The sequence below is a fragment of the Delphinus delphis genome, chromosome 2, assembly GCF_949987515.2.
Source record: "Delphinus delphis chromosome 2, mDelDel1.2, whole genome shotgun sequence".
NCBI lineage: Eukaryota > Metazoa > Chordata > Mammalia > Artiodactyla > Delphinidae > Delphinus > Delphinus delphis.
The window spans coordinates 13768065-13783895 of record NC_082684.1 but is presented as its reverse complement, the minus strand read 5'-3'; the positions used below and the strand labels follow the sequence as shown (position 1 = coordinate 13783895).

General features: G+C 50.2%; 1 protein-coding gene across 7 annotated transcripts in view; it reads right to left on the bottom strand.

The window, feature by feature from the left end:
- The window catches only part of TTC7B (tetratricopeptide repeat domain 7B), a 237868-nt gene that overhangs the window by 200772 nt on the left and 21265 nt on the right, over positions 1-15831 (bottom strand). For 6 of the 7 annotated variants that reach the window (XM_060004050.1, XM_060004048.1, XM_060004047.1 and 3 more), the window contains exons 2-3: positions 14146-14300; positions 10148-10316 (exon numbers count right to left, since the gene is read on the bottom strand). In XM_060004050.1, the coding sequence (XP_059860033.1) occupies positions 10148-10316; positions 14146-14300 (324 nt within the window). Of the gene's footprint in view, positions 1-10147; positions 10317-14145; positions 14301-15831 lie in introns of those variants that run through there. The other variant, XM_060004049.1, reaches the window with a different exon arrangement.

Below are 15831 nucleotides of genomic sequence, written 5' to 3'. Positions count from 1 at the left end.
AAGCACATGAAAAATTGTTCAACATCATTAGTCATTAGGGAAACAAGTTAAAAACCACAGTGAGATACCATATCACACACACACTAGGATGACTGTGATCAAAAGAACAGAAAAGCGTTGACAAGGATGTGGAGAAACTGCAATCTTTCAGAATAATACAGCCGCTTTGGCAAACAGTTTGCAGTTCCCCGAAAAGTTAAACACAGAGGTATCACGTGACCCAGTAATTTCACTCCTAAGTATGTACCCAAGAGAAATGAACACATACATCCACCCCAAATCTGGTACACAAATGTTCATGGCAGCATTATTGATAATAGCCAGAAAGCAGGAACAACCTCACGTCCATCAGCTGATGCGTGGATTAACAAAATGTGCAAAATGTGGTACCTTCATACAATGGAATATTATTCAGCCATAAAAAGGAAAGATACATGCTGCAACATGTGAGAACCCTGGAAACATGCCAAGTGAAAGAAGCCAGACACAAAACGTCACATATTAGGACATTCCATTTATCTCAAATGTCTAGAATAGGCAAATCTCTAGACAAAAGGTAGATTAGTGACTGGCTAGAGCTGGGGGGTGGGCATTAATCAAATAACAGGAAGTGAGTGTTAATGAGTACAGATTTCTTTCTGGGGTTACGGAAATGTTCTAAAATTGACTGTGGTGATGGTCGCACAACTTCTGAACTACTGAATTGTACACTTAAAAGGTTGTATTTAATGGGATGTAAATTATATCTCAGTAAAGTTTTTTTTAAAAGCTAGAGAGCATATTTGTAATAGGAGAACCTGAAACAACACAGATGTTCCATAGGCGATTCGTTCGAACATACCCATAAGGCACACCACTGTGCAAGCCCAGGCTGGTTCGAACCCTGGTTCCAAAAACACACCTGTAAAATTTGTTAACTAACTCAAGTGGCAGTAGGGTGGCTGGTTTTATTTTTTGCTTTATATTGTTCTTCATTTTCCAAATAGCCTATACTCAACATACAAGTGAAGAATAAATGTTTAGGGGCTTCACTGGTGGCGCAGTGGTTAAGAATAGGCCTGCCAATGCAGGGGACACGGGTCCGGGAAGATCCCACATGCCGCGGAGCAACTAAGCCCGTGCGCCACAACTACTGAGCCTGTGCCCTAGAGCCCGCGAGCCAGAACTACTGAGCCCACGTGCCACAACTACTGAAGCCTGCGTGCCTAGAGCCCGTGCTCTGCAACAGGAGAAGCCACCACAGTGAGAAGCCCGCGCACCGCAACGAAGAGTAGCCCCCGCTCGCTGCAACTAGAGAAAGCCCGCGCGCAGCAATAAAGACCCAACACAGCCAAAAATAAAATAAATGTAAAAATAAATAAATTTTTTTAAAAATTTAAAAAAGAAAAAAAAATGTTCACTTTCAGATCAAAGGTCAGAATGAGAGGCGGCTGGTCCCACATAGCGCAGATAGGAAAGCACACAGGCACAGCCGTTCTGCAGCAGTCTGGAAATACTTCTTTTCTGACCCAGAAACTCCACCTCTGGAAACCTCTCCTAGGGAAATCATTAAGAACAAGCACAAAGACCAGGCTGAGAGGGCATTCATCACAGCCTTATATGTAACAGAGAAAAGCTGAAAACAACATACATGGCCCAAAATAGAGGCTTTTTAGTTAAATATATTATAGCTTATCCATGCAATGAAATGCTGCACAGCTGCTAAAATGTTGCAGAAATTTATCTGTTGTTGCAGGAAGTGACAGCAGGTCACAAAGCAGTATATATGATATAATCTCATTTTATTAAAAAAAAAGCCACACGCATGATAAGTATAGAGAAGATCTAAAAGGAAACACACGAAGATGTTAACAGAGGTTGGCTTTGGGTAAACAGGGTGATGGATATTTTTATGTTCTTTTGACTGGTCTGTATTTCTTATTTTTATACAATGCACATGTATCTTGTCTGTATTAAGAAGAATAATAAAGGGAAATTATGGGGGAAGAGGCAAGAGGGCAACCCAGGACAGCTGGAAGCACCACCAGCTGCCCAAGCAAAGGAGCATGATAGGCGGGGCCATGGGGAGGGTTGAGACCGTCACAGCCACTGCTGCTCCCAATCTCGGGACACCTGAGGTCAAGACTACACAAACTCCCTTTTGCTGACCTCAGATTTATATATTTAAAAGCATTTTCCCATTTTGTCTTCTTCATTCTTCTCAGTATTCTTGTATCATTATCTCCATTGTGTAGATAAGAAAAGTGAGACTTAGATTTACTTACTTAAGAATCACAGAAGAGCATCAAAGGTTAGCAGCTTATCTGACACCAGAATTCCATCAGTGACATCCCTACTCCAACTGAAAGGCAGCTCAAGAAAGCAGAAATAATATGGATTCTGGAGTCCACAGGCCTTGATTTGACTCCCACCTCCCCTCTGAAATTCAGGCTTTCAACCCCTCCGCAGGGAATGATAATCCTTATGGCCCAGGACTGTTCTCGGGGCAAAGTGCAATCATGCAGGTAGATCTGAAAGCGTCATGCCTGGCTCCTGGGAGCGCTCAACAAATGCTAATCCAACAGGAACCCCAACCTCTCAGGGCAGCCGAACCCTGAGGTGGCTGTGTGTGTTAGAAAGATCTCCAGATATGGGAATACTGCTGGACTGCGTGCCGTTTCCACTGCCTGGCCTGGTCCTATCCCCGAGGCCAGAACAGTCAAGTCCTTCTTCCCCCGAGAGCCCTCCACGCAGGCAAGGTTGGCTCCTCCATCCTTGGAGACTGCCTGATGCGGTCTGGTCCCAAGGCCATCTCCAGTCCACAGTGACTCTGTCACAGAGCAGTCACCTGGCTCCTCCTCAATTGTCCCTTTTCCTTTTCCCCTGCAGGGATCGCCTCCAAGGAGAAAAGGCAGAAAGAGCCCCAGCTTCTTTGACAAGAAGGCTCCTACTCAGAGGAGCCACTGCTGTGTCACCTGTCATGGACATTTGCCCTCCCTCTCATTCCCCTGAAGGGCCCACCCTCTTCGTCACAGCCTTCGTGCAGGTCCTGGGCCAGTTACAGGGCATGTCGCTGGCCACCGTAACTACATTGAGGATGGGAATGTGACCCAGGCAGGGTCAACAAGACCCAGTGAAAATCTGGCTGAGATCCCTACGACTTACGCCTAAGAGAATCAGAGTCTGGAGCTTGAGATGGGAAGCAACACAGGGGAAGATGTGCTGGGAAAAGGAGAGAAAGCGTCCACGCCTTTGAGCCCTGAATCCGGCTGCCCCCGAAGTCAGATTGAGTTGGGTTTTCTTTCACCTACAACTGAAAGGCCCTAACCCACAGATCTCAGCAGAACTTCAAAATGCGTCTTCAGCGTGGGTTTACCCTATGCATGCGCTCAAGGCAGGGGCTCTGGCCTTGGGGGACGGAGTCTGAGTCGCTGACTTGGATCGGCACTTCTGCCTCCATCCTCTCGGTGAGCACAGCATACCCGTTCACTACATCTGCAGAGCAGTGGGCTCGGGCTGGGCAGAGCAGGTGACACGGACACCCTGCCACCGGTCCAGCCCCTCCCCCCCCCCACCATGTCCCAGCAGCTGTTGTGTCTCTCTCACGGCACTCTCCCCCACCGAGCACACAAGCGACCTGAGAGCCTCTCTGCCACCCAGTGTCTACGTGAGCTGGCTCAAGGGGCGAGCCCTGGTCACCATGCCTGCGCCTGCAGCTGTCAGCGGAGCATAGGCGCCAGCTGGTCCGGAAGACGTCAACCCACGGCCTGGAGAGGGCAGGGGCCCTAGTGTGCGAGGGGACCGGCACTGCCTACCCCACAGATGCCTCTGGCGCTGGTGGAGCATGGCCAGCCTGGACCCAACCCACCACATGCAGGTTCCCCTGGGGGCGGCAAACGAACATCCCTGAGGACGGAGCCCCCACCATGGCCCCCAGGCGAAAGCCCCCAACAAACATGTCTCCACTTTCCCAGGGGAATCTGGGCTGCTCCAAACAGACAATATTCCAGGAGGAAAAATGAGGCAGAAAGGTAAACCACCTTCTAGGAACCTCATTCCTCGAGTCACCTCGTCGGGAGTCTGGCCTCACCTTGACACAGAGGGCTGTTACCATTAGCCCCCAAGGAGGAAGAGCAGATACACCCTTTTTCTCCCGTCTTTTATATTTCACGGGTGGGGGGCAGGGAACCCTGGTTCAAGATATTTGTTTCCTCCGTGGCCACAACATGCGACAGCCTTCTTGGGAGCACGACAGTACTCAAGTCATAACTACCCACAGCCTGAACAATTTCCAACTCAATTTATTTCAGGTCTTTTTTGATACCACCCAGCGGCCCAGGACTGAGCAAAGTGTGGTGGAGAAGCCCGTGAGCAACACCTAATAAAAGCCCCTCAACAATGAACCGTGTCCCTTGTGCTGATTTGTCTGAATTTTGCACTGGCAGGGGGCCCGTGGAAGACAGCGAGCAATCCCCAGGGGCCTCTTCCCAAAACGTTTTGTCAGTGAATGTTTTAAGTCTCTGTCCTCTGGCCTAACGACTGATTACCGCAAGCTGAGGTCCGTGGGTGTGAGAAGACACTGGTTTTCAAGCTGGGGAGGGCAAGGCTGAGATCCACACCTTTCTGGAGATGGGTTCTGTGTTTGAAGACTAGTGCTTACAAGCTTAAGGGAACAGGCAGCACTTCTGAAAGCCCCTGAGAGCTCCCTCGCCCCTCGGCGCTGCCCACGGAGAGGTGGGCATCTTAGTTCCTTCTTGACACCACGCCCCAAGACCCGATGCTCAGAGCACACAGTGGGCAGACCGAAGAGGGCTCTGGGGCCAGTCTCACCCGAGGAAGGAAGTAACATACCCAAGGGGAGGCCATTATATGATTCCGTTACCACATCCCCACTGCTGTTCTCATCACACCCGCCCTTCTGCGAAGCGAGAGGCCCACGAGATCTGCAGACTCTAGGGAAGGGGAGGCCTCTGGCCAGGAAGTGAAGTGCGGTCAGCAGAGACGAGCCCTCCTCCCTGGAGCCCAGCAGAGACAGTTTCTCCTCCTCCGCTGTCTCCTCTCTTATCGGCCAATGTATTTAGCATGTTCCTTATGAAGACAACTGTCTGGGAATTGTGTGAATTGTTTTTGCCTCTTAAAGGAACACTACTTGCATCAACTGATCCATCCCAACGTGAATGTCCTTTTGTGATAAAACCATGAATGTGGCTCCAACTCTAAAGACCCTCTAACCTTCCGGGCCAGCCCGGGGCAGGGCTGACGAAGTGCAGGATGTTACGGTACCCACTCCACCTGCCCCTGACCACTGGGTGCCCCCCAGCCTCCAGCAGCAACAGCCTTTCCTCTCTCAGCCTCCAATCTCTGCTTGCACTCCCACAGCCTGAGCCAAGCCCTCTGCTACACAAGGCAGATACACTAGGGCAACTCTCCCCTCTCCCCATAGCTGGCTGTTACCTGGGGCTTCTGAAGAGATCTATCCATTTGGGTTCAAGCTCCAGGGATACATAAGAATAAAAATAGCTAACCTTTGTTATCTGCCAGGCACCGTGCTAAGCGCTTTACATGTGCTCACTCCTTCCCTACAACAATGCTACAGTGTAGATACTATTATTATCTCCATTTTATAGATGAAGAAAGGGAGCCCCAGTGAGGTGAAAGTAATTTGCACGAGATCCTACAGCTAGTAAGTGACAAAGCTACAGATCAAACTTGGAAGTCTGGCTCCAACACCCGAAGCTCTGAGTCAGTGTGTCAGAGGAGCAATTTCAAACCCAGGAACAAAGGAGGAATAAAGAAAGTGGAGGAGGCCCCACAAAGCTCCCAACACTATACCGCCTTCTCCACCTGGGCAGATGTCATGCAGCTTGACAGGAACGTTTCCTACCAAGAAACACCTCCGTGTCGGGGCCCTGCCTCCAGTTCATTCTGTGTCATTGGGCAAGTCCCTTACCTTCTCTGGCACAGTCTCCCCTGCTGGAAAATAAGACGTCTGTATGAGAGATGGTTGTGAAGGCCCTGTTTATATTTTGGAGTCAGTCCTTCTCTGCTTTGGTACCATGCAATCTGGAAAGGAAGTTTAATACCACGCTGCTGTTTCCAGGCTCGTAATTTCCCTCCTCGTGGGCACCAATCCCAAGCCTCAGATCCTACGCATTCCCTTTCATTCACCTGCATCCTCCAACAGGTCCCATCTGGGTCCGAGACCAAGCTCTGATGGACATGTCTAATGAGAGGCTTACATGCCCCCCCCCCCCAGTCTCCTCTTTTTCCCAAGTGCCTGGTGGCATGGCCCTATAGTGACTTCTCACCGGTGCACTGTCAGCACAGCTGATATGTGTTACTTCTGCTCACCCTAGACATCTCTCTCCTTTCCCCTTTCCACGAGCTGCAACATGCCAGCCACCCAGCTTCAGTCATCCATCACAAAGATGAGGACTGCGCCCTAGCAGACGGGGGAGGAACAGCAACCTCGCAGAACACAGCTGCCTACCCACCGTGACCAGGTGGGCCATCGCAGGACTGTCACAGGCCTTCCCTCAGTTGGAACCCATGCATCTGTGGTCCCTCTATTACAACAGGGTACATGCCAAGGCTATTTATAAAGGCCATCTCTAGGAAGGCAAGCCACTTACAGCTCCCACTGTCCTAGCTGCAGCAAGTTAGCCGATGTCCAGCAGATCGAAGTCCCAAAATAGACAGTGACCATGTGTTCACTGTTCCCAAGCCTCCCCCTTTGGGAAAAGAACATCTGTGGCCATTCGGTGTCCTGGAGATTTCATGTGATATCTCAATCTGTACCCAGAATAAAGATTTCTACTCACTTGATTAACCCAGTTCTACCAGAAGCTAAAGAGTTTCTCCATGGCTTCTATTCCCATTCTCTGTTTCTCTACTTAGTTTTAAGGGATAGGAGGAAGGTGCTGGGGGGATGGGCGGGGGGGGGGGAGTTGAGATCCATTGAGAGGCTCTCTGATAATGGCAATGAACTGAAATGTATAACCTTTGGGGAAGGGATCCATGCCAGCCTCTGTCATGGTGTGATGTCAACATGCTCTTACAGGTATACCCCGTAACTGGCAGCGAGTAAGTCTGAATTATCGAAATATGCCCAGTATGTTACCCCTGGGCAAAGAAAATGCACCTGACCATGACAGCTAGAAGCAAAGGCACCCAGAATCACCTGAATTACACGATGGGCACCTTGGTAGAAATCTGAGCAAGGGAACTTCTACAAATTTCAATCAATAATTGAGCACCAATTAGGTACCAGACACCGTGCTAGTTTCTGAGGATGGCAAACGAACAAAACAGTTCCTCCCTGAGTGGAACTCACAGACTGGCAGGAGTGTCTGATCGCAGTACAACTAGTTCTAAGATGATGTTTGAGTAGTTCTAACCTACTGGGCTGTGATACTATCAAATGTGATGGCCTCTGAATGGGTGAGCCCTGGAGGGTGTCAGGGAAGACAGGACATGCGAGCTTAAGGGCCAGAACTTACAGCAAGGGACCTGGGCAAGGAGTTAAGGGAGAGGAACGTGAGAGGTGGGGCTGAGAGGAGGAGTGTGGACACAAATCTAGGGTGTTCTCTAGTGACCTGAATGTTTTCTACCTGCGGAAACCTTACCTGGCCTGAGCGCATTCCCATCCACGTGCCAACAGAGCAGAGTAATTAAGAACGTGGGCTTTGGAGCTGAACACTCTTCAGACTAAGTCCCCCTCCTGTCACTCAGTAGGAGAGCATGGGCTCTGGAACCAGCCACTGAGGCTGAGTCCTGGCTCTCCCACTTCCCAGCTGTAGGCCCCCGGGCAGCATATCTAACATCCCTGTGCCTCGGTTTTCTCATCTGTAAAATGGAAAAAATAATAGTGTCTACCTCACAGGGTGATGGTGAAGCTTGGCTGAGATACCCAAATAAGGGCCACAGTGCCTGGCACACAGCAGGCACCGTATCATTCTTAGCAACCTCACCCGGTCTCATTTCCTTGGTCTGTAAATTAGGGGTTTGGAGGATTAAAAAGACAATAAAACCCTAACGTGGTGTTGGCCCATAGGAGGTTCTCATAACTGAATCCTGTTGGCTTCTGATTCCCAACAAGCCGAGGCTATATTACCTGGCCAGGGGAATTTGCTCCCGGCCATGGCTGCAAGAGCAGATGTGGGAGTTCATGGACATTGACTCTGGCTGAGAGACTGGGTCGAGTCAGACCTCAGGGGACCATGGAAAAGTTGAGGTGACCTGTGAAAGTGTGCAGGTCAATTCCCCGGCTGACAGCAGCATACAGGTGGCACAGGGGAGGGGCGTGGGCTGGTGCATGCCCATCCAAGGTGCACCTGGGCTTTGCTCCAGCCCAGTCTTACTCTGGTGAAGTGAGGGGACAGCTGTTCCCTTCTCCCATGAGCCAGCCAGCATGTCCCAACAGCCAAATGCCTCAGCCCCGTGGCTGGGGCCCACTGCTAATCACACACCACCCAGGGCCAGACTTGGGGACCAAGCCTCCTGTCCCCCTTGCCCACTTTGCATGGCAGGTGTGAGACTAAGCTGGTGGTGCCACCTGCAGACAGTCTGCCCACCAGGCCGTCTCAAATCAAGACCTGAGCTCTTGGTGCTAACCAGGTCTTAGAGCCATGCTCCACCCCCAAAGGACAAACCAACTCCTGGCTACAAGCCAGGAGGCCCCAGGTCAATCAGGTGACTGGAAACTGCCAGATGAAGCCTTGCTCTTGTTGCACAATATCGTTCCTGGCCCCAAATCTCTCTCTCTCTCTCTCTCACACACACACACACACACACACACACACGTGCACACACACACAGCTCCCATAAGCCTAAGGCATGTGAGGCGCTGGGTGAACTCCAGCGAGAAAAGAGAGCAGCTGTGTGGCACAGACCTCAGACAGATGCACGCCCAGGTCCAGGCCCTCAGAACCCCTGAGACAGCCTCAAAGGACTGTGCCCAGTAAACCACCAGAGTGCCCTGTCAGAGTGACAGCATCCTTTCCCAGCCCACAGGGACACTGAGAAGATTAATTAGAGGAACCTAAAAGTGCTTGAGCAAGGCTCCCCAGGGAACTGGGTGAATCTGTCACCCCTGTCACAAGGCTCTTTAAGTGTGCCTTGGCTGGGTCTTTGTTCAACATTGCATAGGATAACCAAGACAGACAGCCGGCTGCAGACAAGTGGCCAGCTCAGTGCTGTTCTAGACGGTCAACCCACCCAGGGCCCGAGCCTCTGTGTGGCCACAGTCAGCCACATTGCATGGTTTGCATGGTTTGCATGGTAGGTGGCAGGAAGGAGAGGAGCTGCTTTCAGAGGGTCTCCTTCTTACTGAGGCCTTTATAAATCTACTTCAAAGTGTCCCTCCTCCTCCAGGAAGCCTTCCTGGCCCTGCTGGCCTACAGTGACCTCTCCTGCCTCTGAAAAGCTGTTACCGGGCCTGGCTTTTTCCATTTGCTGTTTTGTTTGGGGCTGACGTTTAAAAATATCATTTAGTAAGTGCTTTACATACATTATGTGACTTAATCCTCATAACTCTGTGAAGTGGATGTGATTATACTCATTTCATAGATGAGGAAGTGGAGACTTGGAAAGGTCAAATAATGTGTGTGCCCTGGCTTTCTGTCATTTTTTTTTTCCCGTGGGATTGCACTCCCTCACATTAGATTACAAACTCCTCTGTGGCAACCAGGGCAACATTTCCCCCGTCTATCCCCTGAGCCCCTAGGCCCCCAGGTAAACACTGCATGACGGGCTGTTACAGTGACCACTGAGCCTTAATTAACCCAGAGGTGGCACTGATGAATAAAAATGAGATCAGCCACATGGCCGACTGGCCATGTGATAAGGATCCCTGTATATACGCTGTGCGGCATCTCAATTACCAAGAACGGTCCCTGCTTAAGCTGCACATTAATCATCAGGAAACTTTACTGCAATGTTGTTCCTTCAGGGACAACTGAGGAGCTGCAGCTCTAAGGAAACGCCGTGTCGCTGGACTTAAAATGATCCAGTGCCTGTGGTGGGGCAACCCCAGGGGCCTCGCCAGGAGCTGCCGGGGTTAAGCCCAGCCAAGGGCACAGGGGTCAAACCGCAGGATCCAGGGAGGCCCTGCAGCTCCAGACAGCGCGACCCAGGGCATGGCCCCCAGGAGAGCAGGCGTGGGCCTCACCTTTGGTGGCGTAGGCGTCCGCGGCCATCCGTAACCTGTAAGGGGGGACGCCCGTCAGCGGCCAGTCTTCCAGGCCCACCCGGGCATAAATGTTGAGAGCGGCTTCATAGTCTCCTTCAACATAATCCAACTTGGCCATGATCAGATTGGACTCTTGTAGGAATTCTGACTAGAAGGAAAAGGAGAGAAAAAAACATTTTCCTACGATATGATGTGTGATGCTCCCATGGAGCCCCGCGGCTCTGCACAGAAAGACGGGCGTGGGAGCCTTCTTGTTGGTACTGCTCGCAGGGGCCCCAGAGCGGAAACAGCCCATGTGGCCAGCAGCTGATGAGGGGGGAGGCAAAATGTGGTCTTGCCGTCCCCCGGAATATTACTGAGCCATCATCAGGAACGAAAAACTGACCCCTGGGACCACATGGGTGAACCTCAAGAACATGACGCTGAGTGAAAAAGCCCGTCACACAGGCGACATATATTGGCCCGAACGGTCGAGCCTGCTGAGGCAGAAAGCAGACTGGTGTTGCCTAGGGCTGCACGATGGGGGCATGAGAGATGACTGCTAACACCTACAGGTTTACTTCTGGGGTGATGAAAATGTTCTAAAATTGACGTAATGGTTGCACAGCTCCTGAATTGTACACTTTCAATGGATGAATTATATGGCATGTGAATTATACTTCAATAAATCTGCTGTGGGGCTTCCCTGGTGGCGCAGTGGTTGAGAGGCCGCCTGCCGATGCAGGGGACGCGGGTTCGGGAGGATCCCACATGCCGCGGAGCGGCTGGGCCCGTGAGCCATGGCCGCTGAGCCTGCGCGTCCGGAGCCTGTGCTCCGCAACGGGAGAGGCCACGGCGGTGAGAGGCCCGCGTACCGCAAAAAAAAAAAAAAAAAAAAAAAAAATCTGCTGTAAAACAGGCTCCCCTCAGGCCTCAGGTTTGGGTCAAGAATGGAAGGCGTGCGTTATGAACAAAACACACGAGCACCTGTCTCCGAAAAGGAGGCTCCACGGACATCCTGGTGGGTCCTGCCCACGGCACTGGGGGTATAACACAGACTGTAACCCAAATCCCAAGGAGAGAGGCTTTCTAAATTGGTGCAAAATTCAGGACTTGCTTTCTTTCCGGGGACAAACTTTTCTCGCTGAGCTGTTCCAGCTTGTTATGGTTACTGACCCAGGTCCCTTCCCAGAGGCTGCAAGTTCTAACTCTGATGGGCTCGTCTTCCTCTCCATCAGGAGAGGCTGGCTTCCCCAGTCCACACCCACCAACCTCATCCTCAGCCCATCCTCAAGCCCCACTCATCACTGGGGAAAGAAGAGGCAACCCAGCCATCTACATAAGGAAACATTTATCACCCTCTTCTAGGCCTTCTCATTGGAACCCCAGGTATACAAAGCCGGATTTTTCAGCTTACAGAAGCACACCATGAAGCTGCACTATCCTGTAATCTATGGCTGAGACGGAGTGGGCGATATGCAGGTAACCAGCCAGAGCGTGGCGAAGCCGCTGTTTCAGCCAAGGTGGTCGGCTTCCAGGCAGTCCCTGAAAGGGAGCAGGGGTAGCGCTACAGAGGACATAGAACAGGCAAGAGAATGAAGGGAGCAAAAGGGTTTTAAGAGTGGCCCAAGGGAGTGGCACCAATGCAAGACGTCAGAATTATATTTGGAAACAGAGAAAGAAATCAGAGCAGACTTAAGAAAAGAGAAAAAGAGCTGTGAAAAGAAAGCATCCACCACAGGGGTTCTCCACCAGGGAAGGGGACAGGGCAGGCTTGGGTATATTGAAAAGGCTTCCTAGGAGATTCCTGTGTCCTCCCTCTTTCTCCAGAACTGAGACCCATAGGCTGAAAAGCAAACTAAAGGGGGAGGGGGAGGGAGTTAGTGTTTGCTGGGCACAGAGCTTCAGTTTGGGATGATGAAAAGTTTCTGGGGATAGATGGTGGGGATCTGAATACGAATGCACTTAAAACCACTGAACCTAAAAGATGGTTAAAATGGCAAATTTTATGATATTTATATTTTACCACAAGAAAAAAGTTTTAAAAATTAAACCCGAAAAAATTTTTAATTAAAAAAAAAAAAGGTAAACTTGAAGGGCCAGATGGAAAATATGCAGGAGCTTGAAGAAAATTCCAAGAGTATGCACAGTATGGAGAGCCTTGCTGGGCAAGTCCAATCTATGGCCTTGTGCAGAGGAGGAAACAGCTTGGCAGAGGCCCCTGGGCCGAGGGGGAGAGGGGAGCAGCTCCAGCCCAGTGCCATGTTACCTTGCCTGTGACAAGCGCAACTTTCTTGAGTTGAATCAGAAGCCAGGCCTCCCGACTCCTCGTCCGGGCTCTTTTTGCCACCACACGGCTACCTCGCTCTGGTCTCTCCAGCCTCAGTTCACTTGTGTTTTGTGGGCACCTGTGTCTTCACAGGGCTTTCCCTAGCTCCCAGCTAGGAGACACCCGAACTTAAGGTCAAGAGGAGAGGAAATTTCACATCAGCCAGCGTGAGTGGGTCAACCCGCCCAGGCAAGATATGTTCCAAATATGACTTTGGAACACTCTTTATAAGGCAGAGGAGCTCAAAAATGGCAGCAGGAGAAAACTTCTCTAGGTAGAACCAATAAAATAGCAAAAACTGACATGTATCTCGCGCTATCCAGTTGTGAAAGAACTTCTACACCTGAGACTCAGAATGGCCTTGAGCTAAGTACACTTACAGATAAGAAATGTGAAGCTCAGAGAGCTTAAGTAACTTCCCACGATTACACAGCTTACAAATCCACAACTGGAAAGCAAACTCAGAATTCTAAGTTGAAATTCAATGTTCTTACTACCGCACTGGGTTGTGGAGGATGGAGAGCAAAAACTATGAACATGTGGTAAAATTAAAGGTTAATTCAAAGTGGGGGGACTCAAAGTGGGATAGAAACTAGCCAAGGTGCCAGGCCTGGAGCAGTGATCTTCAACCTCTCCCCCCAACACAGAGTCTCAGCCTTATACCTCCTGGAAGGACACTTGAGTCTGACCAGCTGTCACTATGAGGTCCCCCCACCCTTTCCCACTGATTAGGACCCACCAATGTCACCAGGACCATCTTCGTTAAGAACAACTGACATGGAGACAACTGTCCCTAACTCTGAAGAAAAGTGAAAGAAGGAAGGAAGGAAGAGCTTTAAAAGTTCACTGAAGACTGCCCTTCCCCAACAGAGAATACATCCGAGATTTTAAAGGGACCCTGAAGAAGCTGGCAGGAGTGCTGGGATGCAGTCAGCTATCTGAACAAGACTGACTTCAGGAAACCAGTTAAGAGCCAGACTTCAGGCAGGGAAGTGTCCAGAAACTAGTAAGTGAGGTAACAGGGTGGGGAAGGGGGCAGGGGGGAGGGAAGGCAAGGTGAAAAAGATTCAGTGAAGCAAGGAAAGATGTGAAATGGAGAGGGAAAGCTGAATACGGAGACCAGGAAACAGGGCAGATGAGGAGAAGGGCAGCGCTTAGGGTTTCCTGTGCCATGAGGATTAGGGTCATTGCTCAGGCAGAGGGAAGTTCCTGCCCCGGTTCCCTCCCACACCAAGGTACCAGGCCTGCCGGCGCCAATGTGCACCCCGCTCCGGGCCAGAGCTGCCTGGGACATTCACAAGCTGCACATTTCAGGCAGGATATCATGTGGTTTAAGCGACACTCCTGATTCACTTCTCTCTTCTCAGTGGGACAAGGTGTCAGATTGAGTCCTGGGCCACAGATAACAGCTTTATTCCAAGCACCTGGGGAAGATTAGTGCCATTTCTCAGGATAATGTGTCATTAGAGACTCTCATCAGAGAGAAGCCATTGGTCTGGAAGCCCCACATCAATTGCACAGGGAGTCGGCCTGCTCCTCGGAAGACAAGCCACAGATGTGCTCCGCTCGTCGCCCAGTTTGTCCCTGGGCGTCCTTCCCGAGCACACGCTGCCCAGAGGAGGCAGAGCCAGCACATCCCTCTAAGCCCTCATCCCGAGGCCCACGGTACCTTGAGGTTCCCTCGGTCCAGGGCAGCGGTCAGATGCTTGCGGACCTCAGTCATCTGGGGCCTGGGGCCTCGGGGACTGGCCCCCTGCCGCAGGGGGTGTTCCTTCAGGTACTGCTCCAGCTTTGATTCCCCAAGGAGGAGTTCCGCCATGTCATCTACAAAGAACACAGTGAGAAGCTAAATGGGGGTGAGGAATGGTCTGTGTGCTGGGAACTCCCCAAGGACCTCAGGACCATCTTACGGTGAATTCTCTTAATTAGTTAAGAATGTTCCAGAGTATGAAAGCAAAAGGGTGGTAGCCCAAGCATTCATTCCTCTGTCCCATATTTATTGAACTAGAAAGATGGATACTCGTTGATGTGGACAGAGCTCAAGTTCAGTAGAAGACACAAAGTTGTCTTATGATTTATTCAGCATGATCGCTACAAAACACACAAAACCCAATACTCTGTATTTTCCAGAGACAATGCAGTGAAATCTTCTAGCTCTTTTGTGGTCTACGGTTTTATACATGGACATGAGCTGGTAGAAAGTCTTGTGTACTCAGATTCTTAAAACAAGTTTGTGTCAAAATGACCTGAATGCATGCAGTCTGTTTCTGCCTAGAAGTCAAAGCTCTACAGACATGGCATCTGGGAACGTTTGTACGAAGGTTCTGCTCCTAAGAGCGCATTACTTATACTTCTTTGTTAATGTCTCTGTTGGCTTGTTAATTAGAAGAAAAACCTCACTCTAAGAGCAGCTCTTTGGAATCCACACATACAGATTGTTCTGAGTAAACCCAGAACAATTCATACACCAGCCTGAACACAGTCTATTTTTTCTGTGAAGGGACAGAACATAATTGTATGAAAATATAAAAGCAATTTTTAAAGGTCTGGAAGGATATGCCTCAAACCCATGGCAGTAGTTACCACTGGGGTACAGGAAGGAGAACCTCAATGGGGGTTAGCGGCCAATTAGACTTTAGCTTTATCTGTAGTGTCCTGGCCCTAGAAAGGAGAAAAGGTTTGCCCATTATTTGTGTAATCTAAAATTAACTAAAAAGAAAATATCACAGAGGACCCACTGAGATTTTGGGAAGTAGGTCTACCAAAGGCCGAGAGCTGTAACAAGAGCCTTTCCAAGTGCTCTGGTCAGTGACCCAAAGCTGCTGACTCTATAGTTCTCAGCAGTGCCTCTGTGCAATGTGGAGCCGAAAATAATCTTTTAGAGATGAGACCGAGGGTCCTGGGAGGAACCAAGCAACGCAAAAACAGAGCTGAGTTAGGCTACTGAACACAAGAATTCTTCTGCTGTCCAAGAAGAGAAAGCAATTGCCTACAAGATGCAGAGGACGTCAGGCTTGTTCCACGGCCGCATCAACACCGAGGGCCGCAAGGCCATGTCGGCACAGAGCCCGGGGATACGGAGCAAAGCCCACATGGACAGGCCAGCCCAAACAGCAGCTTCCTCCCAGAAGCATGAGTCCTTCCTGAGAATGAAATCCAGCTAAAAAAGAAATCCAGGGCTCAGGGATGAAGGACATGTAGGCAGAGGCCTGCAGGCCTATGAGAATTACAAAACAGAACATGACTGTTATAAATTAATATGATGCAAAAACAATAATACGTCAAAAACTGGGAGGAACTTCAGGGGCCATGCCCTCATCTTTCAAAACACTGTAATATATGTTTGAACAAAAAA